Source organism: Dama dama, chromosome 5 (genome assembly GCF_033118175.1).
Source record: "Dama dama isolate Ldn47 chromosome 5, ASM3311817v1, whole genome shotgun sequence".
NCBI classification, from domain to species: Eukaryota; Metazoa; Chordata; class Mammalia; order Artiodactyla; family Cervidae; genus Dama; species Dama dama.
Window position 1 is genome coordinate 88,785,808 of NC_083685.1, and position 26,696 is coordinate 88,812,503.

The 26,696-nt window shown below is 51.6% G+C and overlaps 1 protein-coding gene and 1 pseudogene across 1 annotated transcript in view; one reads left to right on the top strand and one right to left on the bottom strand.

Annotated features, from left to right (window-relative positions):
- Window positions 1-26,696, bottom strand: part of RAB11FIP4 (RAB11 family interacting protein 4) — a 103,985-nt gene that overhangs the window by 47,221 nt on the left and 30,068 nt on the right. The window contains exon 3 of the mRNA XM_061142850.1: window positions 25,214-25,302. Within this exon, the coding sequence (XP_060998833.1) occupies window positions 25,214-25,302 (89 nt within the window). The remainder of the gene's footprint in view (window positions 1-25,213; window positions 25,303-26,696) is intronic.
- On the top strand, window positions 12,249-12,859 carry LOC133057950 (large ribosomal subunit protein uL22-like; annotated as a pseudogene).

Sequence of the window (26,696 nt, forward strand, 5' to 3'; positions counted from 1 at the left end):
TTGAGCAGCTAAACAGAGTGGGTGGCTCACTGTAGGTGCTTAAGGAGTGCTAGTCCCCATCCTACTCCACCCCAGACTACCTACTTCCTTCCAGTGGGTCCTGAGAGCTATGTTTCATCTATTCCCCGCTTCTGCTATGCCTGTCAATCCTAGGGAAAAGCTTATTCCTCTACTATGGTTTTCTGAACCCAATACTTGGGCTCCTCCTCCCCTACTTGTTTTTTGAACTGTGAGCTTTGTCTTAACGGTTTGAGTGCATCTTGTGCCTCACACTGTGAGCACCTCCAGGCCTCCAAGGTAACAAGTAACAGAGCATCAATGACCCCTGCAGGAACAGATGCACCAAGTGGGTAGACCAGAAAGCCAGGACAGGGCTGGCCATGGGAACTGGGTTTGTGGAGTTGTACTAATGATGCAGATGCATGAGAATGTCAGGAAGGCTTTCCAAGTCTGGGAGACTGACTGCTCTTGGAGTCTGATATCCCAGGGAGGTCACAGCTGCTTTGGTGGTAGCAGTAGTATGACCTCTGAGAAGGTCATGAGGTCACATGAGCCTACAAGGGCATCTGTGCATCTATGTCAACCACGTGGTGTAGCTGAAAGAGCTGGGATGGTAGAGGTTTGAATCTCAGCTCTGCCACCGAGTACATATGTATCAGCTAAGGAAGACTTCTCCTACTTGAGCTCCATTCTCTGACCTCAGAGTTGATGAGGAGATGGAACAAGATAACCTTTGTTTACCTTCTAGTTGGACCTTGGTCACTGTGTCAGCCTGCCTTCCAGACGGACGTGCATAAATTGGAGTAATAAGAATTCTTTTCTTCTTTTCATACCTCACGAGAGAACTTTCTTTACATTCCAAGTCACATGATTTCATTTTTCTCTCCCCTAGAGATCACCCTTGTGGCTCAGCTGGTAAAGAATCCACCTGCAATGGGGGGGCCTGGGTTCGATCCCTGGGTTGGGAAGATGCCCTGAAGAAGGGAAAGGCTACCCACTCCAGTATTCTGGCCTAGAGAATTCCATGAACTGTATAGTCCATGAGGTTGCAAAGAGTCGGACACGACTGAGCGACTTTCACTCACTCAGAGATCACCTGACACACCTTCCACTTCTCATATCATCACCATCCCATTCGGAATCACCCCTTTGCGTGATTAACTGGGGCTTCCCAGGCGGCAGTAGTGGGTAAAGAACCTGCCTGCTGATGTAGGAGGCATAAGAGACACAGGTTCCATCCCTGGGTCGGGAAGATCCCCTGGAGGAGGGCATGGCAACCCACTCCAGTATTCTTTTCTGGAGAATCCCACGGACAGAGGAGCCTGGAGGGCTATAGTCCACGGGGTCGTAAAGAGTCGAACACGACCGAAGAGACTGAACACACACTCATGCACAGGATTAACTGATGTCTTGGTTGCCCATCCCAGACTGAGAGTGTTTTGACTCCAGACCTCAACACAGCGCCCAGCCCATCGAGAGCACTATTAGATGAACTAATGAGCACATCTTCAGCACCAAGGGTGGGGCTGGAGGCATTAACACTGCACACACCTAATGCTCACGACAACCCTGAGAGCCGGTAAGATTAAAAGTTAACATTTACGAGGGCCTCACCCTGTGCCAGGCACTGTAGGAGCTCTACACACATTAGCTCACTTGACCCTTCACAGTCCTGCCAGGTAGATGTGTACCCACGAAGCTAATAAAGTTAAATGTCTAAGATCCTCATGTGCTCGGGAGGGGCCCTGCCAGTGTGTTCAGGCGGTCACGTGCTCTGTAAAATTTGCACAAGGAAGCTATATCAAGATCCTGAAGGATAACTCCATACATTCTAAGAGCTTCAGGTCCCACAAAATCTGGATGCTTCAGAGCAGAGTCACTACTTTTCCCATTTCAGAGATGAGAAAACTGAGGCTCAAAACCATTATGTAACCTGCCCAAGGGCATTCAGAGCCAGGATCTGGATGCAGGCCTGCCTCCCAAGCCCTTCCACTCTTCTGCAGACCTCTTGAGTCTAAGAAACGAAGCCCTGGACAGTAGTGACACGTGTCTGCCCAAGGGCACCTTGGCACCTATGGGATCTGAGCAGAGGGAGGAAGGGAAGGAGGAAGGAAAGGAGGGAAGGAGAAGCTCTGATCAGAAGGGTCCCAAGTTCAGAGCCCTGGGCCCCTGCATTTGGCAGCAGAATCCTGGTTAATCCAACTGTCTCCTTCATCCACCCCCTTGTGACCCAAATCCACTGGTTGCCTTTCCAACTTCTGGAAGCACTGACAGCAAACTGCCATGAGCCAGCGCAGTTCACCCCAAATAAACCTGCTCTCCGGCCCCTTCCCCTTCCTGGGCCCCTCCACCCGCGCGGCAGGGCCCAGCCCGTCTCGAATGCCAGGCTGAGGCAAACAAGAGCTGGCACACTCTGCCCTTGAGGGCAGCCCTCCCCTGGCTGCTTTGCAAAGGGCCAGTTTCAGCCGCCCAGGCATTCAGTTACCTTCATTAGAATGGGCCCTGAGAGCTGGCCGGGCCCTGACCGCTCAGGGCAGATTCTATCCCAGCGGAGATGAAAGAAGAGCAAAGAAGCCGTAATGGAGCCACCAAGAGGGAGAGGGGTGGGCGGCGGAAAGAGCGGGCAAGGCGCCTGCCAGGCCCTCGGCAGGCTTGAATGGCCCCTCTCTGTTCCTGAGGTCTCGGGACAACCAGAGAGGTACTTTGGGGCCATTTCTGAAGGTGGGCACCAGCCAGATGCTAGACCAAACTTCCCAATTCCAGCGGAACCACTCAAATGAGAATGAAGGCAGAGAAAGACTACAGGGTGGTGGGCGGTGGGCTAGAGGGGCGCTGTGAAGTCCTTTCCAAACGCCAGAAGGCTCGAGGCAGAGATTCGGTTTAAGGACATCTGGACTTTACTTTCCGTTTGGCTGCACTATGTGGCATGTGGGATCTTAGTTCCCCGACCAGGGATCAAACCCACGCCCCCTGCATTGGAAGCGTGGAGTCTTAACCACTGGACCACCAGGGAAGTTCTTAACTCTGCTTTCCTTCCCAGACAAGAAAGTGGCACCAGGACCAGAAGAGCTGATGCTTGAAAGCATGCTCTTAGACCAAAATGCAGAGGTTTGAAGTGCAGTTTGTATCAGAAATTGAAAGTAAGCTTTCAATTGAGTATAAGTGGGTATTGCCATAACAAAAATTGAGGTTTCAAGATCGAGGGTGGCAGCAGCTTCTGTCCCAGTGAGGGAATTCACGGGCAAAGGTGGCTCCGTCTGGGGCTAAAAGAACTGATAACCAAGCCTAACCTGAGGTGTGCAATGAGGGGTTGGAAGGGCAGGGATGGGGGTGTTTTTCTTGGCCAATCTGTAACCCACCACCAGAACTGCAGGTGGCTGGTAGGGCTGGGGAGGCTGTGGACACCCAGGCAGCTATTGTGTAGGACAAGCATTGAAGCCCCAACCAACTCTGCTGCATAATGGCTATGTGACCTTAGGACAGTCTCTTAACCTCTCTCAGCATTATTTACCGAGCCTGTAAAACGGGCATAAACAGTGACGTTTCTATGGACTTTACTATGTGCTAGATACCAGCCTAAGCACTTTATTTGTACTAACTCATCAAATCCTCACAACACCTCAGGAGGGAAGCTTCACTTCCTCAACCTACAGGTGAGGAAACAGAGCCACCAGTGGATGAGGAGACGTGTTGAGGACCCACAACCCGGGGCTTCCCTGGTGGTCTAGTGGTTAAGACTTCGCCTTCCAATGCAGGGGGTGCAGGTTCAGCCCCTGGTCAGGGAGCTAAGATTCCCATATGTCTCTCTGCCACAAAACCAGAATATTAACAACAGAAGCAATACTGTAACAAATTCAATAAAGACCTAAAATAATAAATGAATAAAAGGACCCACAACTAGAAGTGGCAGATGTGGGATTCGCTCCCAGGCTGCCTGGATCCAGGGTGCATGTATTTATCCGTGACAGGACCCTGCCTCTGTCCCCTTCCCCTGGGACACACTCTTGGCAGCTGTACCACACAGGTGGTGCCTTCTGTGATTCGGGGTTGGGATTTTGATGCCCGAGAGGAGTGGGGAGGCTCAGAGCTCAGGTCTGGGGCTTTGGGACCAAGGGGGACCCAGTGATTCCAAACCTTGATCAGACGAGCTTGCTAAGGATGCAGATCCCTAGGTCCGCCCCAGCTCCTGAGTCAGGCACTGGGGCCCAAGACTCTGCATTTCCCACCGAAACACCAGCTAGTGGGTGAGGTCTCCAGAGCACTACCCTGATTCCTCTGTGGCTGCAGCCATCATAGGAGGCAGGGGAATGACCTCCCGACCCAGAGCCAGGAGAACTAGGATCCAGCCCAGCCCCACTCACAGCTGGGGAAGTCCAGGGCTGCAGATGGTCTGTCTCTCCACCTCTAAGATGCAGCATCGTACAAGACAGCCTCCGGGAGCCCTGCCCTCTGAGATGCTGTGACTCTGAGCCTGTGCGGCCCTGGCTGAGAAGATCTAAACCCGCCTACCCCACCCCGCTCCTCTGCTCTTGGTAACGAGGCTGCAGAGCTAACGTTTCCTTTTGATTCTGGGCTCCCAGAGGGAGGGATAAAAATAACCGTGACAGTGGTCGTGAGTGGGCCCATGCAGTGGGAAGCGTGGCACCAAGCGTGGCCAGCTTCTGCTTGATGAGCCCCGCAAGGCTGGGGAGTCCCCCACGCGGGGAGCACAGGTCTCCCCAGAGCCACCACACACACACGTGGGGGACGGCAATTGAGCCCGTGTGTCTGGCAGAGGAGAAGAAAGGTATGTGCCTTCAGGCCTGGGCCCCAGAGGTTCAGGGTATGCTGCTGGGGACAGAGACTGGTATTCCCGAAACCCCCAGGGCCACGCCAAGTGACGCTGAGCCCTCAGCCACCTCAACGCTCTCTGGTGCCCACACTGCTAGGCCCGGCCTGCGGCTCTCTCCCCTTCATCCCACTCAACCTGAACACTCCTGGAGCCAGCAGGTAATTGTGCCCAGTTTACAGATGAGGAAACTGAGGCCCGAGACGCTGCTGGGTGAGTGTGAGGCAGCACAGCTGATGTGTGGCAGGGCTGGGGCTCAGACCCTGCCCACCTGGAGTCCGCTGCTCTCCATGAAGCTGAGCCGCCTCCCAACGTGTGTTCATCACACAAGAGGACGAGGTCCCAGTGTGTTAACCCAGTGGGCCCCAACCTCTCTGGCACCAGCGACTGGTTTCGTGGAAGACAATTTTTCCACGGACGGGGGCAGTGGAGGAAGGATGGTTTCAGGATGATTCAAGTGCATTATATTTATTGTGCTCTTTGCTTCTATTATTATCACATCGGCGCCACCTCAGACCATCAGGCATTACTAGATCCCGCAGACTGGGGAACCCTAGGTTAACATGTCTAGCTTTGGTGGATTTAACTTCCTTGGATTCAGGGTTGATTGGCTGGAGTCCTGAGCCAACAGCCAACAAAGCAAGATCAGAGCAGGGGTGGGCTTACTGATCAGCACCCAGCCGAGGCTTTGTTTAGAGGACCGAGGGGTGGAGGTAGCACCTCTAAATGCCAGGGAAGGAAGTGTTGGGTCAGGCTTTGCAACCAGTCAGCTCTGGGACCCTAGCACGGTGCCCTGCTCCCCTGGGCCTCCTTGGGGTGGGTCCAAGGCCTTCACTGCTTCCCTGCACATTTCCAAGCCGATACTCCAGACCCTGTCTGCTGTGCACCCACCCACGCACCGGCCAGGGCCACCTGGGCTTACGCCCTTCCTCACCAAATCCTACTGACAAACACAAGCAATAACACAGCTTAGGGATCCATCAATAAGACTGAGAACCATGATTTCCCAAACTTCTCTGCACATTAAATCTTTGTAATGAAGAGCATTACAAACTCTTCACATCCAGGACTTCCCAGGTGGTACAGTGGATAAGAATCCCCCTGCCAATGCAGGGGACATGGGTTCAATCTCTGATCTGGGAAGACCCCACATCCCACATGCCATGGAGCAACGAAGCCCGAGTCTGCCTGCTGCAATTTCTGAGCCCACGTGCTGCAATGAATGAAGTCCACGCGCCTAGAGCCTGTGATCTGCAGCAAGAGAAACCACCACGATGAGGAGCCTGCGCACCGCAACCAAGAGCAGCCACTGCTTGCCACAGCTAAAGGAAGCCTGTGCAAAGCAACGAAGACCCAGTGTAGCCGAAAATAAATAAATACAGAGATAAGTTAAATTAAAAAAAAAACCTCTCTGCATCAGGCCAAACATCAAGCCAGTGAAATCCAGACCTGGGCGTGGGACCCAGGCATCAGCACAGCTTAAATTCCCCGGGTGATTACAAGCTCAGTCGCAGGGATCTGCAGGCGCACATCTCAGGCTTTGGGGAGCATGTGAATGAGCCACCTGGAGTCTTGCTAAGACACAGATTCTGACCCAACCGGTCTGGGTTCAGCCTCAGAGTCTGCAGAGTCCTCAGTCAGGCTCCTGTGCGCCCTCCCCGGACCACACTCTGAACAGGAAGGACCTGGAATCTGGGCGACAGCGGTCCCCACAGCGTGCTCCTGAGGGGAGGACAGGGTTCCCCAGACAAGCCTTGTCACCCTCTTTGATGGTCCCGAAGGAAAGCACCATGTCAAACTGAGGAGTCCGACACCCATTTCTTTCTTTTCTTGCTGCATGTGGGATCTCGGTTCCCTGACCAGGAATCGAACCTACACCCCCTGCATTTGAAGTGCAGTCTTAACCACTGGGTCACCAGTGAGGTCCCCCATTGATTTCTGATTGGCTGTTAGGCTCGTGGCATTGCCAGGCTTCCTATCTGTTCTTATCTGTGCATCTTAGGGGTCGGCTGAGGGGTCTTTGGGGAGGATGGAGGTGTGGATGGCATTTGATCTGAGTCAAGGCTAGTGTGTGGGGAGGGGGCTTTCTGCTTCACCCACGCACCTGCTCCTCTGTGGCAAATGGCCTTAAGGTACTTATCAGGCAGGTGGGGATGGGGAGCTGGGGGCGGGGAGCCGGGAGGCTGTGGATGGTGGGGGTGTGAGGTGGGTGAGAGGGCCGCGTCACCCTGGCTGCAGTGGGTGGAGGTCTGTGGGCAGTGAGGGTCTGTGGGGGGGTGTGGGTAGGGGATCATGGGCGCGGGGCTCTTGGTGGCGGGGTGGCTGTGGACGGTGAGGGCTCAGCACGCCACCCAGCATTTACAGCAGAGTTGTTCTCTACTACTCATGTGTGATCGCTCCTGTGAAGTGATACGAAAAAATAGACAATTTTGTTTCCATGAAAAAATAGTCCTGGAGAGAAAGCCACCTGCTAGTCATGGAAAGCGAGAAAAAAATAAAGCGGTCCAAGAACTTCCTGGTTCTTTGCCAGACAACAGAAGTGAAGTCGTAATATTTATAGCTACCCATGTTTCCAGGGCTCCGCTTGCTGTCAGGCTCCACGACATCCTAACCAACGCCTCGGGCTCCGACTCCATCTCCCTGAATCTTCACAAGTCTGAGGAAGAGTATACCAGGCTGTGCCCATTTCACAGACAAGGAAACTGAGGTTCGGAGACATGACAGGATGTACCCAAAGTCTCACTAGGAATGGGACAAGCTGGGATTCAGACCCAGGTCTTTCTGACCCCAAAGTCCACGCTCGCAAGGCAAAGCTGTGCACCTCCTTCCACAGACAGCAGACACTGCTTACTTACCACAAGGCCGGGTCCTTGTGGTAAGCATTTTAAATGTGTTTTTTCTTTTTAAGCAACGACAACAACACAGGCTTGGTGAGCCAAGACACCAAATATGAGTCTCCAATGTGCTTACTTCTGCACTAGACCCAAAGATTACTTTTTCAGTAGTCTCCAAACCCAAACTTGAAGTGCCCCACGCCATACCCCACGTCGGTATCAGCACACTGATCTGGCCCAGCCCAACCTGAGCCTGTGCTGGGAGGCAGCTGGGCCACCCATCTTGCCCAGAATTTCCTCCCTCCATCAGGGGCACCTGAGAGGCCTGGGAGAGACTGGAAAGATGGAAAGAGCACTGTGGCCATCACCAGCTTCTGGGCCACTCTGGGTCCTTCCATCCTGAGCCCCGCCCTGTACCTGGCACCAAGCAGGCTCTGGGAACCCCCAGGGGGTGCAGTGAAGTGCCAACCCCTCCTCTGCCTAGAATAACAGAGGAGCCTGGTGGGACAGAAGGACCCCACAGTCAGACAGAGGTGTCAGGGCCATGGGGGAGGGGTTGGTGTGGGAGAGGGAGAGGCTGCTTCCAGTGGGGGTGGGGAGAGAGGGCTGGGAAAGGTTCTGGGGTGGCAGCTGAGCTATCCCCTAAATGCTTAGGGCTGCTGACAGAGCAGAAGGGAATCCTAGGGGAGAGAACAGCAGCGGCAAAGCCTGGGTGTCAGGAGGGCAGACAATGTTCAAGAAATCCAGGGTCAGTCATTCAAACACAAGCAGGGAGGCTGCAGAAAGGTTTTAATAGGAATGACCAAACATTTACCAGGACCTAGGAGGTGCCAGACACTAGAACAGAGATGAGTGACAGATAGCCTTTGGCATCCCGAAGCTCAGAATCTAGTGATAAAGAAAACTATAACCCAAACATCTTATCCTTCATTTACAAATGGAGATGCTGGTCCCAGAGCCGTTAAGTGATTTGCCCAAGATGATACAGCCCATCGATCTCAGAAGCAGAACTCCTCTCATGGGGCCCTGCACAGCTGGAGGGCACCTGTAGACTCTGGCAGCTGGCTGAGGGGAGAAGAGACTTGAAGAAGGATAGGACTCAAGAGGTGACACAGGGGACAGGGGGCAGGAGACACCAGAGGAGGCCAGCTGTGGCCAGGAAGTCAACAAACAGGTTGTTGCAACAGTCAGACAACCAGGATGAGGCCCAGGACCAGGACGACCATGTTCAGTTGCACAGGTTGTGCACTGCACAACTCCCAGTGGCGCCATTCAGTCCCCTTCAAAGTTATGTAGCACAGTGACCCTCCTAGTAGACAGAGGGTCCAGACTCACACATGATGATGTACGCTGCCACCAGCCTTGTGGTCCCCGAGTAAACAGTTGCTGACCAAACCCCACACTGTTATCACAAGGCCACATTCTGCTTCCTCTGGGGAAGCAGTGGCAGCCACGCCCCAAACACGTCTCAAACCACACTCCAGGGTACCCACAGGGCCCATCAGTTCCACATTTCTGTAACAAAGATGCTGATGCACGAAGGGTTCCCAGAGCAAAGAAGACTGGCATCGGCCTCCTCCTCCGGCCCTAGAGGTGCATGGGAGCATTCTGAAGGCTCTCTGCAGCCGAGAAGGAAGCTCATTTTTTTCTTGACGTGTTTCCCAGACTCCCACGCAGAGGAGCTCTTTTCTTTTTTTTTGGAGGGGGGAACAGCCACGCTGGGTCTTTGTTGCAGCACGCAGGCTTCTCTCGTTGTGGCTCTTGGGCTCCAGAGGGCGCAGGTTCAGTAGTTGTGGCACATGGGCTTAGTTGCCCTGTGGCATACGGGATCTTGGTTCTCTCACCAGGAATCGAACCCATGTCCCCTGCATTGGAAGGTGGATTCTTAACCACTGGACCACCAAGGAAGTCCCGAGGAGCCCCTTTCTGAGAAGCACCTTTTAACAATCTCAGCACAGCCTCGCACGGGTAGGTTCGGCATGACCTGCTGCCTTCACCAACCAAAAGGCTCTAGGATCCTCTATGTGCGGGTGGTGCTACTGGTAAAGAACCCGCCTGCCAAAGCAGGAGACACAAAAGATGCAGATTTGATCCCTAGGTCAGGAGGATCCCTTAGAGGAGGTCATGGCAATGCACTCCAGTATTCTTACTTGGAAAATTCCATGGACAGAGGAGCCTGGCAGGCTACAGTCCATGGGTTGCAAAAGAGTCAGACACGACTGAGCATCAACGCTACTGATATTACCAATGTGCAGGTCAGAGGTCACTTCAGAGCGCCAAACGAAGTAGGAGTGGCTGGGGGAATTCTTCTGCCTCCTCTCCCCAGCCCAGCCTAACCCTCATCCCCCAATCTTCGTTTCTCTCTTTTTTTTTGAGTAAAGATTGTCCTTCAGCAATGGAGATATTTCTGACGAGTTACCTTTGGTCCTAAGAAAACCTCTCTGGTCCTTTCTCCCAGACCAGGGTCAGGGAAGTGAGGAGAGGCCTGGGAAACTTGAGAAGCCTCAGGAAAAGTGGACGCAGAGCTGGCTATCTGCGGGACCGGGGGCCAGCCAGGTGCAGACTGAAGTCCTGGCTCTGCACACTGCAGTCCTGAGACCGTGGGCAAGCTACTTAATTGTCATCTGTGCCTCAGCTTCCTCACCAGTAAAATGGGTGTAATGGTACCTCCTTGGCAGGGTTGGTCTGAGTAGACAGGAGGGGGTAGTGATGAGAGATTAGATAAGAAAACAGCCTTTGCAGGTTTGACATTCCATCCCTCCTGCCCCAGCCCTGCCCTTGTATCTGGTTCCTGCCAAGATCTGGGGCCAACTCAAAGTGATAGGAGAGATCAGAGGGCCAGAGAGAGATGGGCTGGAGAGAGACCAGAGAGAGAAGGAGGGGAGAGAGAAAAGACAGGGCATCCCAGCACAGACACGACAAGTTGAGAGAGGAGGCGTCCTGGCAGCGGGGCGGGGGAAGGTCCGGCCCGCCAGCAGGCAGAAGGGGGCCCTGCCCGGCCCGGCTCCCACTCCTAGGCTGCAGCCTTGCTGCTCCCTCTGGGTCTGTGTCCTTCCCCCACCTCCCCACCCTTTCCTCCTCCTTGCCCCCAGGAGAGGGGGTGGGTGGGAATCGGCAGTGCTGGCCTGGAGTCAGGCACCTTCTAGAGAAGGGGGAGGGGGTGGGGGAGCTAGGGACTCCTCAGGAAAGCGGGCAGGGGCCACGGCCCAGGGCTGGGGTCCCTCAGGGAGCGGGGGGGTGCAGTCTGCTTGTTCCTGCACCTTCCAGAGAGGTGAGCTCCCGACTCCAGGAAGGCCCTCATTCAGCCAGTCAGTGAACACTAACCGAGGAACTCGCTCAGGCCCAGGACTGGGCAGCGCAGGGCGATCAGGGAGGCTGGACTCCCGCCCCGGGAGCGCACAGTCTAGACGGAGGGAAGCAGGAACCAATGGGGCCCACCCTCCAAATCTCCATTCTTGAACTGCTGGTCCACACGACCAACAGAACAAAATGCTTGTTAGCCAGACTCTGATGAAGCATCCCTTCAACATCAAAGGGGAGCTGTGAACTGTGAACTCCGGCCACCCTTGCTGAGTCAGCAGGCAGCCCCTTCTCAACAGTTCTCCAAGCAGAGGCTGGCTTCAGATCCACCCTGAGGGCCAAGCTGCCCTGTGGCCCCTACCCTGCAGAGGTTCTTCCTCTGTTTATTCCTCCTGTAAAGAAATCTCCTCTTGCCTAACCCTTTCCTGAGACGCTTGCAGAGCTTCCTCAACATTGAGAGTTTCTTTTCCCCCTCCCTTGAAATAATCCTTTCAATTAGTCTCTTCTTACTGAATCTGAACTCATTTTTTTTTGTGGGGGGGAACTTCTTATTTTTTTGTTGTGGTCGACATCTGTGAAATTATTTACAATAAAAGACACTCACAGTTGGGCTTTAAAAAGATAAAAATAAGCCCTACAGAAAAAGCAGGTAAATAAGTAAATGAAAAGCTGATTCACCATTGGCTGTAAGTTTTCTAACGACCAAGACAAAAAAAAGGGAAAGCAAGTCTGTAGTTACAGCATGACTCTCATAATCTGATGCAAGAAGGAAATCAGTTCATCAGGAGAGACGTTTTCCTCTGGTGCAAAAATCCTAAAATACACACACACACACACACAAGATCAAATCGTGCAAAATGGCAAACTGGATAAAGTTTCCAGCAGCAATTTTAAGGAGGCTGAAGAAATAAGCTGCTCAGCATTGTCTTCCACTGAGCCAAGGGAATAAAAACAAAAATGCACGTCTGTGAAGAGGTTTCTGCAAGAAGGTAAGATGAAACAGCGCTTTCTGATGTGGAACTGGATACCAGGAAAGGAAAGTCTAAAGGAATGAGGGTTAGTGTGTCCTCAGGAAAACGTTCTCCCATATCACTCTTCTGGGCTGAGCTTCTGCCTATAAATTCAGGACTGAACTCTCGGTGGAGGGAAGTATGATTCCTTCCAGGCCACAGCTGATGTTCACTGCAGCAGATAAAGGTCCTGACAAGCCTCTGCCTGGGTGCCAAACCCCTCACTCATCTCAGGGGTCTGTTCAGCCCAGATTAAAAATTTCCTTGAGGCTTTTCCGGTAAGTGGCCTGAGCTGACCCTTAAAAATGGTGCGCTATTCACTCGACCCAGAAAACCCCACAAAATCATGCAAATCAAGAGGTTCAAATCTTCGTGTTCACTTTAAGAACACTCGTGAGACTGCCCAGGCCATAAAGGGTATGCATATCCGAAAAGCCACCAAGTATCTGAAGGATGTCACTTTAAAGAAGCAATGTGTGCCATTCCGTCGTTAGAATGGTGGAGTTGGTAGGTGTGCACAGGCCAAACAGTGGGGCTGGACGCAGGGTCGGTGGCCCAAAAAGAGTGCTGAATTTTTACTACACATGCTCAAAAATGCAGAGAGTAATGCTGAACTTAAGGGCTTAGATGTAGATTCTCTGGTCATTGAGCACATCCAAGTGAACAAAGCCCCCAAGATGCGGCGCAGAACTTACAGAGCTCACGGTCGGATCAACCCCTACATGAGCTCTCCCTGCCACATTGAGATGATCCTTACTGAAAAAGAACAGATTGTTCCTAAACCAGAAGAGGAGGTTGCACAGAAGAAAAAGATATCCCAGAAGAAACTGAAGAAACAAAAACTTATGGCCCGGGGAACAAATGCCGCAGAAAATAAATGCAAATAAAAGTAAAAAAAATAAATAAATAAAAAATAAAATAATAAAAATTTCCTTGAGGAAAGCAAGAAAATTCCAAGTTACAGCACCAGAAAAAGCCCAGGCCAGGAGTGGTAAAGGCAGCCGTTCTAAACGGGTTCTGAATGGAGCCACAGTGTCAGTGTTGAGAAGATGCTCAGCTGCCCAGCCCTGTGGTCACAGGAGCCCCCTCTATCCAACCAGATGCAGTGAGTGTGTACACAGCAGGTCTGATCTGGAAAGACTGATGCTGAAGCTCCAATACTTTGGCCACCTGATGCGAAGAGCCGACTCATTAGAAAAGATCCTGATGCTGGGAAAGATTGAGGGCAGGAGGAGAAGGGGATGACAGAGAGTGAGACGGTCAGACGGCATCATCGACTTAATGGACATGAGTCTGAGCAAGTTCTGGGAGATGGTGAAGAACAGGGAAGCCTGTGGTGCTGTCGTTCACGGGGTGGGAAAGACTTAGAGACTGAACAAGAGCAACAAAGCAGGGGCTGGGCGAGGCTCCAAGGCAGGGACTTGCGCAGTCTCCCTCCTACCCTTCCGTCCCATGCTGACAATCAGGGAAGCCTGGGGGAGAGTCATCAGCCAACAGGGGACCCCCACAGAGCCCACAGAAAGTTCCCTCGAGAGTCAGACTTCCTGCAGTGTCTTGCATTATGTTCAGTCATTTTTACTGCCCTGGTCAGGAAAGGGAACAGCTGATATCCCTTACAAAATGTTTGTTTTTTTCCCTCGGACTCAGCAGGTGTGGTTTTCAGGCCCTGGAGCCCTCCCTACCCTGGGAGAAGGGTCTGACACTGGGGTGGGCCCAAGCCCCAGGGGCTGAATTTCTGGGATGCTAGTGTGGAAGGAAGTCTGGGACCCAAGCATCACCAAACAGCAACCCTGGGGCAAAAGGCATTCAAGTCTCCCAGTCTAGGCACTGTGAGCTCAGAGATTCCAGCATTTTCTAGGCACTGTACTGAGTGCTTTGCATGCATTCTCATTTTTTGTTTTTACAGTAACCCTGTGCAGAAGACACCAATTTAGCAAAGGAAGAAGGTGAGACGTGGGACTTCTCTGGTAGTCGAGTGGTTAAGAATCTGTCAGTGCAGGGGACCTGGATTCGATCCCTGCTCTGGGAAGATCCCACATGCCCTAGGCAACTACATCCATGCGCCACAACTACTGAAGCCCACTCAAGCCTGGAGCCAGCCAGCTACAGCTACTGAGACTGTGGCCCTAGAGCCCATGCTCTGCAATGAGTGAGTAACCCCTCCAGTGCAGCCATAAACAAAGGAAACTGAGGCTCAGAGACGTTAAGTAGTTTGCTCAGGGTGGTCCACTCGTAAGCAACAGGGTCAGGATTCAAATCCAGGCCCCTCAGACCCCAAAGCCCATGCTCTTCCCAAGGTTAACTTAGCCCTTTGCCTTAGGGGCTGATCAAGCCTGCCCCTAGGGTGCCTACAAGTGCAAATGCATGAGTGCTCAGTAGTGTCTGGCCCTTTGCGACCCCATGGACTGTAGTCCACCAGGCTCCTCTGTCCATGGGATTCTCTAGGCAAGAGTACTGGAGCAGGTTGCCATTTCCTCTTCCAGGGGATCTTCCCCACCCAGGGATGGAATCTGCGTTTTCTGGATTGGCAGGCAGATTCTTTATCACTGTGCCACCTGGGAAGCCAGTTGGAGCTGAAGCTTGGGAATCCCTCCATCGCCTGATTCTCAGCCTGCTCAGCTGTGCCATCCTGCACCAGGGCAGTGACTTCCCCCAGACACAGAGCCCCCAGGAGTCTGCTTAAGGAAAGGAGCTCGGAGAGAAAAGAGAGCAGTGATGGAGCAGGCGGCTAAGCACAGCTCCCGGGAGAGCATGTCCTGTCTGTCACGGTAGCAGACATGTGGAGACAGACACCACGCGCCTCAGCACGGGCGGAGGTGATGGCGACTGCTAGAAACAACACTTCCTGGCAGAGGGTGGGAGGGAGAGAAGCAATGGGGGCACCTCCAGGCTCTTTCTTTCCACATCTTCCCAAGGCACTGAAGGGACGGGGAGGCGGGGGGAAGGGGGGGGGTTCGGACCCAAAAGGTACCAAAAGCACGGTTGGTGTGGTCCCCCACCAGGTCACCACCATGGGGGAGCTTGTAGGAGACGCATAGTTGGGTGACCCCAGAGCTGTGTGGATCAGAATCTGCACTGTCAAGCCCCTCGAGTGATTCATATGCATATTAGAGGTTCAGAGCCCCGGTGCAGAGGCAGAGAAAATGAAAGAAAGTGAAAGTATTGGCCATTCAGTCATGTCCAACTCTTTGCAAGTCCATGGAGCCCACCAGGCTCCTCTGTTCGTGGAATTCTCCGGGCAAGAGTGGGTTGCCACTTCCTTCTCCAGGGGATCTTCCCAACGCAGGGATGGAACCTGGGTCTCCTGTATTGCAGGCAGATTCTTTACTGTCTGAGCCACCGGGGAAGCCCTGTACACACTAGAGTTTCAGAGTCTAGGTGCGGTGGCAGAACAAACAGCCCTTTTCCCGTTCCTGACCCCTCTACCTCCCCTCGCCGCACCGAAGTGTGGTTTTTACACCCTTTGGCCTGGAGAGGGCGCCTCTCAACTGCTCCCAGGTGGGAGGAAACCCGCCCGCCCCTCCCTGGCAGAGCTGACCTGGCATTGCTGAGATGCATCTGCACAACAGGTACTGCCAGCTGCTCCGTGACAGCACCGTGCTCCACGTGGAAGGCACAGCCCCCCACCCACGTGGCGGAGACAGACAAGACCCAGACGGTTAAGATCGCGGCAAACAGTGCAGACAAGCAGGGTGTTATGTCAGTGACAGGGGACGGGGTGTAGAGCGCGTTCCTTGAGATGAGTGTGCAAGGAAGGCTTCTCTGAAGAGCTGACACTTGTGCTGACCCTTGACGGACACAGCATGGTTGTGCAAAGACTTGAGGATGAGGGTTGGAGGTAGAAATAATTGCAAGGCAAAGGAAAGGAACTGGCTTCCGGGGTTTGAGGAACAGAAAACAGGCCAGTGTGGCTGGAACAATGAGGATCACGGGGAGGGTGGGAGGGGAGCAGGTCAGAGGTTCAGGCAAAAGTGAAAGCTGCTAGGTCGCAGTGGGAAGTCAGGGTTTGGAATCTACCCTCAGATAACAAGTGATCGGAACCTCTTCAGTGAGGGAGGTGTAGGACCTGATTTAAGAGTTTGAGAGGACACTCTGGCTGCTGCGTGGAGAAAGGCAAGTGAGTGACAGTGCAGGGACGAGGTGGGGGGTGGTGTGACGCTCTGATAGGGTGTAATATGGAGGCGGAAAGAGGCCGTCACCTCGGGACATATCCTGGAAGTAAAACCCAGCAGGCCTTGTGGACAGGTTGGCTACAGAAGGAAGGAGAGACAGTGGCCCCGTCTCAGTCCTTTGTCTGAGCGATCAGGTGGGTGGCGGTGCCAGGTCCTGAGATGGGGAAGGTTTTAGAGGGCTGAGAGGATGGATCTGGATCAAAGGGCTTAGTGCCAGATATGTGTGAAACACCCACTAGACATTAGCACAGGGTGCCCAGCATTTCCATACGAGAGTCTGGAGCCAAAGGCAAAATCAGTGGGGAGACGTGCTTTTGGGGGCTCGGAGGTGATGGTGCATAGAGAGCAAAAGTCTGGTAAATTATTCTGGATTAACCGAGTCTAAACAGACACGGCGACTAAATGTAACACCTGGATCTGAGTTCAAAAAGAAAAGCTATAAATACATTGGGAAGAAACTTTCCTGGTGGTGCAGTGGCTTAGACTCCACGTTCCCAATGCAGGGGGCCTGGGTTCGACCCCTGGTCAGGGAACTAGATCCCACATGCTGCAATGGAGATTGAAGATCCTGGGTATCGCAAAGAAGACCCGGCACAGCCAAACAAATTAAAAAAGAAGAAGCAGCCTTCATCACAAGCAAAAAAATAAATATGGAGTTTACGTTAGATAATATATTGCTATATCACCCACGGCTGATGACTGTGTTGTGGTTATGGAGGAGGGTCTGAGGGAGGGTCAAGCGTTTAAGGATGAAGTGGTCATAATGTCAGCGACTAGCTCTCAAACAGACAAGCCCCCCCAGGCACCCCAAGTGTGTGCACAGAGACACACACAGATGTACAGAAGGAAAACTGCCAACACGCTCACCAGTGGTGAATGCAGGGCACCGGATCTGTGGGTTCTCATTGTGCTGCTCGCTCACAGCTTTGCTGAAAGTGGGAGGACAAGCACGTTTGCAGGGTCTCTGTCAGTGTGATCTGCCCTCTGTTCTTGCACCTTCTGCGGGGCGCCCTGAGCTCTCAGAGGTTTTCAAAACTGGGTCACAGATGAAGAACTCTTGCGATGAGAAACCCTCTCTCTACATGAGATTCCTGTTTCGGCTCTGACCCGTGGAGCCCTGCCCTGCTCTCCGTGGGTCCTCGCAGGCCTCTCTGCGGGAAAGCCGTTATGGCTCACTGGCTACCAAGAATGTTCCCTTCCCCGGGGCCTGAGCACCCAGGCAGCCCGGCTCTGTAGGGGACAGACACCTCCCGCCAGGGCCCTGCGGTCCCAAACCACTCTCCCAAGAGGTTACTTCTGGGAGGAGCACGTGAAAAGGGCAGCTGGCATCTGAACACAGGCGCTGTGCCAGGCACTGGCCATTTTCAAAATATAAAACTCTTCTCCCCACCTCCCACACCCGCCCCTCCCCACCCTAGCCCCTGCATTCCATCCTCAGGGAAAGTATTGATGTGAGCTGACGAGAATCCAGGATGCTGTATGGGTCACGGCTTCATGGAATCCCCTGAGGAGCTTTAGAAAGTGCTGACGCCTGGGTCCCACCCTGAGAGGTTTTGGGTCCATTGATCTGAGGGACAGCTGGGCATCTGGAATCGTAAAAGCTTCCAGGGAATTCTAATATACTGCGACATCGAGACTTCCTGCTGTAGATCCTTGGTTTTCAGTGTCAGGTGTGCATTCTAATTACTTGGGGAGCTTTTAAAAACAGATGAGTGGACCCGTCCCCAGACTAAATGAATTAGAATCTCTGGGAGGAGGGACCAAGGTATTAGTATGTTTTGAAAGCATTCTGCATGACCCCAGGTGTTGCTGGTGGTAAAGAATCCTCCTGCCAATGCAGGAGACTCTGATCCCTGGGTAGGGGAGATCCCCTGGAAGAGGAAATGGCAACCCACTCCAGTATTCTTGCCTGGAGAATCCCATGGACAGAGAAGCCTGGCAGGCTACAGTCCACGGGGTTGCAAAGAGTCTGACACGACTGGGCAGGCATGCAATGCATGACTCCAGCTTGAAGCCTGGCTTAAGAACTGTTTGTTTAGATGGTGCTGTTTCTGAGAACTAGCGCCCATCCTGATGTGACTGTATGCGTGAACTAACGTCTGTCCTTAAGTGATTATGTATATGTGTGTTTTCCCAGTTACCTGTGTCAAAAATTTACTTAACTCATCAGTGAGGGAACCAGCAGGCTGAGATAGCTGCTTCAGAGGAGAACAGGAGAGATCAAAGTATGTATAGTCAATGAAAGAAACGATGCTGAGGGGACTTCCTGATGGTCTAGTGGCTAAGAGCCTGTGCTCCCAATGCAGGGGTCATGGGTTCAATCCCTGGTCAGGGAACTAGATCCCACATGTCGCAAGTAAGTATTTGCATGCCGCAACTAAAGATCCTCCATGCCACAATGAAGATCAAAGATCCCCTGTGCCACAACTAAGACCTAAGGCAGCCAAATAAAGAAATTAAATGTATATATATTATATATATAATATATAACAAATATATTTTATATGTAATACAAACATATATATTTTATATGTAATGTTTAATATATATATTTAATATATATAATATATATATATTTTAAAGAAAGGATGCTGAGAGATGGCCAATTTAGTTATGAACCTGGCTAACATCCTACAGGACAGTAAAACCAAACCTTTAGCCTTCTGCTCAGATTTAAAAAGACAAGATGTAAGTAGTCACTCCCTCAAGTTTGCTCAAACTCTAACTCAGTGAATCTAAGTTCTAAAAGCAGGCGTGAACTTGAGCATTAAGACTGGAGTAGGCAGGAGGTGGAGGCTTCCCTGGTGGCTCAGATGGTAAAGAATCTGCCTGCAAAGTGGGAGACCCAGGTTTGATCCTTGAGTTGGGAAGATCCCCGGGAGAAGGGAATGGCTACCGACTCCAGTATTCTTGCCTGGAGAATTCCATGGACAGAGGAGCCTGGAGGGCTACAGTCCACTGGGTCACAAAGGGTCGGATTTGACTGAGTGACTAAGCATGCATGCGTGAAGGCAGGAGATGGAGTTCAAGATGTCCTGGAAGTTGGACTTACAAGACTGGCCTAGCCCAGCCTTTCTAGGGCAGGGATGGTCGGGGCAGAAGACGGGGGACAGATGGTCCAGGACAGACCAGGGAACAAACAGTAAAGGTCATCAACATCGCTTCTTCTTTGGTCCCAGCCGCCTTTGGGTTAATCAGAATTTAGTTTCTTCTCAAAGATATGACTCAAGGATCTTTTTATTCTTACAGAAATTCTCGGGCTTGGGATAAGTAAATTATTCTTTCCTTTGGAAGGAGGAAGGTGTTGAAACAGAAAACACACACACACAGGGGCCATGTATAAGCGGAGAGGATCAGACCAGGCCCCTCCGTGAGCTCGGAAGCAGCCTCCTCCCCCTCCTTACCAGTGTGAGCAGGGCCACCACCCACACCTTCACCAGCATCGCTGAATCAGAGCGCTGTTTGTCAGGAAAAGTATTTTTAGAAGTTAAAAGTATGGTTGTTGCCAGTGGTTTTAGAAATGCTTGCTTCAGACTGGATGAAATTAAGCAATGGTGGACTTGGACCTTCAGGTCGGACACACCCCCAGTTTGGCAGAGAAGCTCAGGGCAGATATTTAAAACCTGTGCGGGCAAGACTGAAGCTCGGGGACTCCCGCGGTGGTCTGGCGGCTCAGACGCCACGCTCCCAGTGCCAGGGGCCTTGGTTTGATCCCTGGTCGGGGAACTAGATCCTGCATGTGGCAACTAAGATCAAAGATCCCCCGTGCTGCTAAGACCTGGCACAGTCAAATAAATAAATATTAAAAATGAAAAAAGACGAGTTTGGCAAAGCTCCTTCTGATTATGAGCCAGTCTGGGCTCAGGCGGAAGACCTGATTCCCAGCAAACCCCAGTCTGTTTTGCCCTCCAGGGACCCCTTAAGTATAACTCTGTAAAGAACTTCTCGCCTGTGAGGTGAAGTGGGCAGGAGAGGGGCTGAGATTAAAAAGGAAAATTGGATCCCGATCTTACCATAGACATCAACATTCACTCTGTGAATCAAAGCTTTAAATATAAAAACCAAACACATAAAATAAAAATAAAACGGAAGAGTGTCACAACCTTGGGTAGGAAAGCTCTCTAAGTATTACATCAAAGGCGGAAGCCACAGTGGAAAAGATTAATGAGTTGGCTATAAAAATCTTCTAAACTTGCTGTCAAAAACAAAGTTAAAAATAAATGACAAAAATAAAAAAATAAATGACAAGCTGAAAAAAATATTTGTGATGTATGTCCAAAAGTTAATATTTCTAGTTCTTTTAAAGCAATGGAAATGAATATATCCATAGAAGTGAGGGTGAAGAATGTGGGCTGCCAGTTAATGAACAAAAGAACTCCTGGTGACCGATAAAGGCAATATAAGAAGTTAAACCATATTATGATTCAAAAGAGCAGTCCTAATTTTAGCCTCTCAAATGAGAAAGATCTGAGAAAGCAGAACAGCCACTATCCGAGAGTAGGAGGAATCTGACAGAATCCTGAAGAAAGATTAATTGACATAACTTTTCTGGAAAGGAATTTGACAGATGTATGAGAAATTCTAAGATTTGCATGTTTTGGATGAAAGAGTTTCCACCTATCAGAATTTATTTTAAAGACTGGTAAATGGGTCCCTCTGATGGTTCAGTCGTAAAGACTCCGCCTGCTGCTGCAGGAGACACAGGTTCGATCCCCGGTCTGGGAAGATCCCACATGCCGCAGAGCAATTAATCCTGTGTGCCACAACTACTGAGCCTGTGTTCTAGAGCCCAGGAAACGCAACTACTGAAGCCCACGTGTCCTAGAGCCCGTGCTCTGCAACAAGAGAAGCCACCACAATGAGAAGCCCTTAAACCACAACTAGAGAGCAGCTCCCGCTCACCACAACTCGAGAAAAGCCTGTGTAGCAACGAAGACCCAGCACCGCCAAAGATAAACAAATAAATAATATAAAAAAGTTCGGTAAACCTTTTCTGTAAAGGGCAGATAGTAAATATTTTAGGCCGTGTAGCAGCCACTCAACTCCGCACTGTGGTGGGAAAGCAGCCAAACAAGTGAGCAGATGATGGGTGTGGCCGTGTTCCAGTAAAACTTTATTTACAAAAGCAGGCTGCTAGACTTGGCCCATGGGAACTGTAGTTTGGCAACCTTTGTCTTACTCTAAAACAATGGGGAACAGTTTAGCTACAGGAAAGATTATATAATGATTATAACAGGAAGCCCAGGGCTTCCCTGGTAGCTCAGCTGGTAAAGAATCTGCCTGCAACGCAGGAGACCGGGGTTTGATCCCTGGGTCAGGGAAGATGCCCTGGAGAAGGGAATGACAGCCCACACTAGTATTCTTGCCTGGAGAACTCCATGGACAGAGGAGCCAGGAGGGCTACAGTTTATGGGATTGCAAAGAATCCGACACAACTGAAAGACTAACACTTTCATATACATACATATATAAAAGTAAATATATATAAAGCCAATAATAAGGAACTGGTAAATAAATTTGATTGTCTTCTTGCAATGAAATATGTAACCATTTAAATTTATGTAGAAAAGAAGAATATGACTGCATTGTTATATAGATTAGGCAGACTAGAAAATGGTTTGTAAATGAACTATTAGAACTAGTAAAAAAGTTTAGTAAGGTTGTTATGACAAGTTTAACATCCAAAACCAAGAGGTCTGCTAGACATTTAACCATAACCAATTAGAAAATATCATGGCAAAAAGATTCTACGTGTAACAGAAATAGAAACTCCAAAAGAGAGTCACCCTATGAAGAAACGGAGCAACGCCTATTTGAGAAGATTGTAGCATTTTCCTGAATGACATAAAAATGAAGAGATATACTATGTTGTTGGATGAGAGAATTCAAAATTGGAAAAAAAACCAAAAATAACAGTTCCCTTCCATTGATGTACAAATTTCAAACAAAATCTCTAATGGGATTTAAAATGAATTTTGAAAAAAAAAAAAGTATTCTGGAAGAGAAAATATACAAGAATAACAAAACACATTTTATTTTATTTTTTTCCAAAAAACATTTTAAACAGAGAGTGACAGAGGGCTTCCGTTGTGGTCAGTGGTTAAGAATCCACCTTGCAATGCAGGAGACACGGGTTCAATCCTTGGTCCGGGAAGGTCCACATGCCGAGGGGCCACTGAGCCTGTGAGCCACAACTAATTAGCCTGCGCTCTGGAGTCTGAGAACCGCAAGTGCTGCGCCCACACGCCACAACGACAGAAGCCCGTGCGCCTAGAGCCCGTGCTCTGCAACAAGCGAAGCCGCCACAATGAGAAGCCCTCGCACTGCAGCTAGAGAGCAGACCTACACTTGCCGAAACTAGAAAAAGCGGCACACAGCAACGAAGACAACACAGCCAAAAATAGAGAAATATTTGTTTTAAAGCAATCTGAACTTCCCTGGTGGTCCAGTGGCTAAGACTCCACACTCCCAATGTAGGGACCCAGGTTCACTCCCGGGTCAGGGAACTCGATCCCACATGCCACTACAGAGATTGAAGATCCCAAATCCTCCAACTAAGACCTGGCGCAGCCAAATAAATAAATAAATAAATATTTTTTAAAAATGATGAGGGAGGCTTTCTCTATCAGATATCATGCTATAAAACAAGAGTAACTGAAACTGTGGTTTTGGCTTAGAAATAGGGAGACAAATAGACCAGAATTCAGAAAGAGACCCACGTTATATAGAAATTTAGCTCACAATAAAGGTGTGAAGCTTCAAATAAATGGAGAAAGAGGGACTATTCCACAGTAGCAGTGTGAACGACCGGCAACATTAGGAAAATGCCAGATATTATCCTTCATCATAAACAGCGACACAGATGGACGCGAGAGTGAGTTTTCCACCAGCAGAGAGAAAAAAGGGCTGGTGGGATGCAAAAGCCCCCTACCCAGATGGACTCACACTGTCTGGACAGCAGGCCCAGAGCCTCTGCGGTGACAGTCAATGGTGGGGGGTATTTGAGGGACCTGGAAGAGGGGTGAGTGGGGCGGGGTGCCCTAAGGATGCAGGGTTTGCATCAGTTTACCAACCAGCAACATAAAGCATTTCACTACTTTACGAGGTCCCCGCCCCACCCTGAGAGTGGGGGGACGGGTAAAGGCTAGGAGGGCAGGCTCCTGTGGTCCCACCATCGTGTGTCATCATCATCATCCACACTTGGTCCCAAACCCCTCCTCCCCGAGTGGCACCTGGGAAGCCCAAGTAACCGTCCAGGCGCGCTCTGGCTTGGTCGGTCTCGAGCTGACCCCTAGGGGACACGAGGGACACAGCAGGGCGCTGAGGGAGCAGGACCCGGCCCCGTGTCGGCCGCCTCAGCTCCCCCAACCTGAGGAGCCGTGGTCTCGCCCCTCCTGGCCTTTAGCCGAATGGACCCCACAGCTGCCCAGACGGTGCAGAAGCCCAAGCTCCTGCAGGAAGGGCTTCATTCACATCACAGAGCCTCCAGGACTGTAGCCAGGCTCCTCTGTCCATGGCGTTCCACAGGCCTTCCCCAGGCCTTCTCAGCCCCTCCCTGTGGGAGCCCACCGGCCCAGCAGGCTGGATTTGCACTGTCCCCCTCCCCTGCCAGCACCCAGGACCCCGTGGTGAGGAGCAGAGCCTCAGTCACGGACGCTGCCCCCCAGGCTGCCCAGCACATGTAGTGATCAACGGCCACCTTGCTGGGCTCCGGCCACCAGAGCCCCCTGCACGGGTCAGACCTACATGAGGGGCAGAAAAGAGTTCACTGGGACAGGCTTACACCTAAAGTCTTGAGAGAGGCATTGTGGGGAGTGTTAGGGTTGCTGAGATTCCATTGACCTGGTCTCTCAGCTTTTCTGTAATCCCCAGATTCTACAAAATAACAATGCTGCTTGAAAAAGAGGAGCACCCTCTCGGAGGCCAACTCCTCCAGGCCCACCTCTCCCCTCTTCTCCACCTGCCAGTGTGGACAGCCTCGTGTGGAGACCGTGGAAGCAGTCCATGGCTGCAGGAACAGGACCGGCCCCTGGGCGGCTGGCAGCCCAGCCGGGGCTCCCCTCTGACCTCCAGCTCCTCACACGCAGGTCCTTATTTTGACATGATTTTGAAACACTATCCAAGGGTGAAAGAAAGATGCGGATTTCAGCCTGCTTCTCAAATGAATCTCCAAGACACTGCACATGGAGGAAGGGGATTCTCTTGTATTAGCAGCCACTTTCCTCACTGAATCACCAAACAGGTATGGTGAGCCCTGCTTCACAACTGCGGGAACTGAGGCTCAGAGGGGTTGCCGGTAACATGCCTGGGTTTGCAGGCTAGTCAGTGGCTGAAATGGAGCACGGACCCAGTTTTGAAGGGCTTCACGGCCCACTTCCTTGCCTTGCTTCCTGTTCGATCGACGAGAGGCTCACTCCTCAGAGCTCCAGGACACTACAAGTTTGTCCTGCTTTTAGGGTCCTCTGCCCAAATGTATCTTCACCCTGCATCCACTGGCCCTCCCAAGGCAGGCCTGGAGCCCGCACTGTTGGCCTCTGTGGCTCCTGGAGTCCACTCCCTTCACTCATCCCTTCGGGCCCCTGTTTCAGGCACACCACCGTGGGGTCCAACCCCCTAAGCCCTACCTTGGAGGCCCTGGCCTACACCTGGTCTCCGCCACCTTTGAGCCTTGGCCTTCTCTAACACCATTTGTTGGGCAGCTTCTGGGTATTATGGCCCTGTCAACTGAAAAAAATATGGACACCCAGCTGGTGTCAGAGAAAAGAGAGACACTGTCACCCCGCCTGCTGCTGACCAGCAGCTGACACTTGCCCCCTGGGACTCGGCTTCTCCTTGGAGTGCAGAGCGGGGTGAAGGTGCCTGGTGAGGGGCTCCAGCTCCCCCGCCCTCTGCAGGGGCTCGCGTTGCTCCAATTTCAAAATCTGTTTCTTGATTTTGAAGCCAAAGGGCCCTCAGAGGGGGCTTTGGTGTCTCCCTGACACCAAAAACGTGAAGCAAAGGCAAGAAGACCAAGCGGGGCCAGTGGGCGGCTGGAGGCTCCCCCTCCCCTCGCCGCAGACACCCTCTGACCTGCTCCACACAGTCCGGGATCTCGGGTGCGCAGGGCAGCGTCCCGGCGCTCTCCACGGACAGCACGTCCTTCAGCAGCTCCTCACACCCTGTGGATGGACAGACAGACAGAGGAGGGTCAGGGCTTGAGCCCAGCCCAGCAGTTTTGCTCCTAATGAATGAGCCTTGGGTGGGTAGGGCTGCTGGGAGGCAGATAACCCAAGTCTCCAAGAGACCAACTGATCGTTCAAAGGCAGAGAGATGGGGCACCTAGTTTGGAGAGAAGCCAGGCCAGGCCTGGGTGCAGGGAGCCGAGACAGGCTCTTGCCCTCCAGATGTTCTTCCACTAGGACTAACCTCAATAGGGAACACACAGAAGACAGACTCCCAAATGTGGAGGGCAAGCCACGGGCAAAGAGAATCCAGGAGGCCTTCCTGGAGGAGAGAATATAAGGCCATATTACCTACCTGGCTCCAGGGACTTCAAACACATACGGAGTTTGCAGGACCCTTCACAGCCCTGCGAACCCCAGAACATCGAGGATAGGACCACCTTCAGGAAGGCGCTACTTCCTGCTGACTCATTATACAGCGGCCTCCCTCCCCTGAGCAAGTGCCCCCAAATCACATGTAAAAAAAGGTGTGCAATACCGTGACTTATAAGAAATACATATTTGGTCTTCATTTTGGACTTTAACCAAACAGTTCCTGACTCACAGCTCCCAAAACCCTCGGAATTTCCTACATGTTGAGCGTGAAAAAGGAATCATTTTATGTTAAAGAGGTGACTTGTGAACCCACTGAAGGATGGGGGCTGGTTGCCAGGAGAACCAGCCAGGTGATTAGAGGACTGAACTTTCAGTCCAGGGAGGGGAGAAGGCCTGGAGGTTGGATCCATCATCAGTGTCCAAAGATTTAATTAGTCATAACTATAATGAAGCCTCCACAAAACTCCAAAAGGACCAGGTGATAGAGCTTCCAGGTTGGTGCACACATGGAGATTTGGGGAGAGTGGTGCCCTCCCGAAGGCATGCACGCCCGACACCTTTCCCCAGTCCTGGCCCCACCTCCCATCTGGCTATTCCTGAGTTGTATTCTTTTGCAATAAATTGGTAATCTAGTGAGTAAAATGTTTTTCTGAGTTTTGTGAACTGCTCTGGTAAATTAAGGGTTTCCCTGGTGGCTGAGTGGTAAAGAATCTGCCTGCCGTGCAAGAGACAAGAGTTCGATCCCTGGGTTGGGAAGAGTACCTGGAGAAGGAAATGGCAACCCACTCCAGTATTCTTGCCTGGGAGACCCCATGGACAGAGGAAGCTGGTGGGCTACAGTCCATGGGGTCACAAAAGAGTGGGACATGACTTAGTGACTAATGGTTTCAAAGGGAAGAAAGGAAGGAATTTGGAGGAGTTAAGAGGAGGGATGGGGGGATGGAACAAATGAAGGGGACTTAGAAGGGAGGGCGGGAGATGAGGGGACCAGCTCCATCCCGGTTTGCCCAGAACTG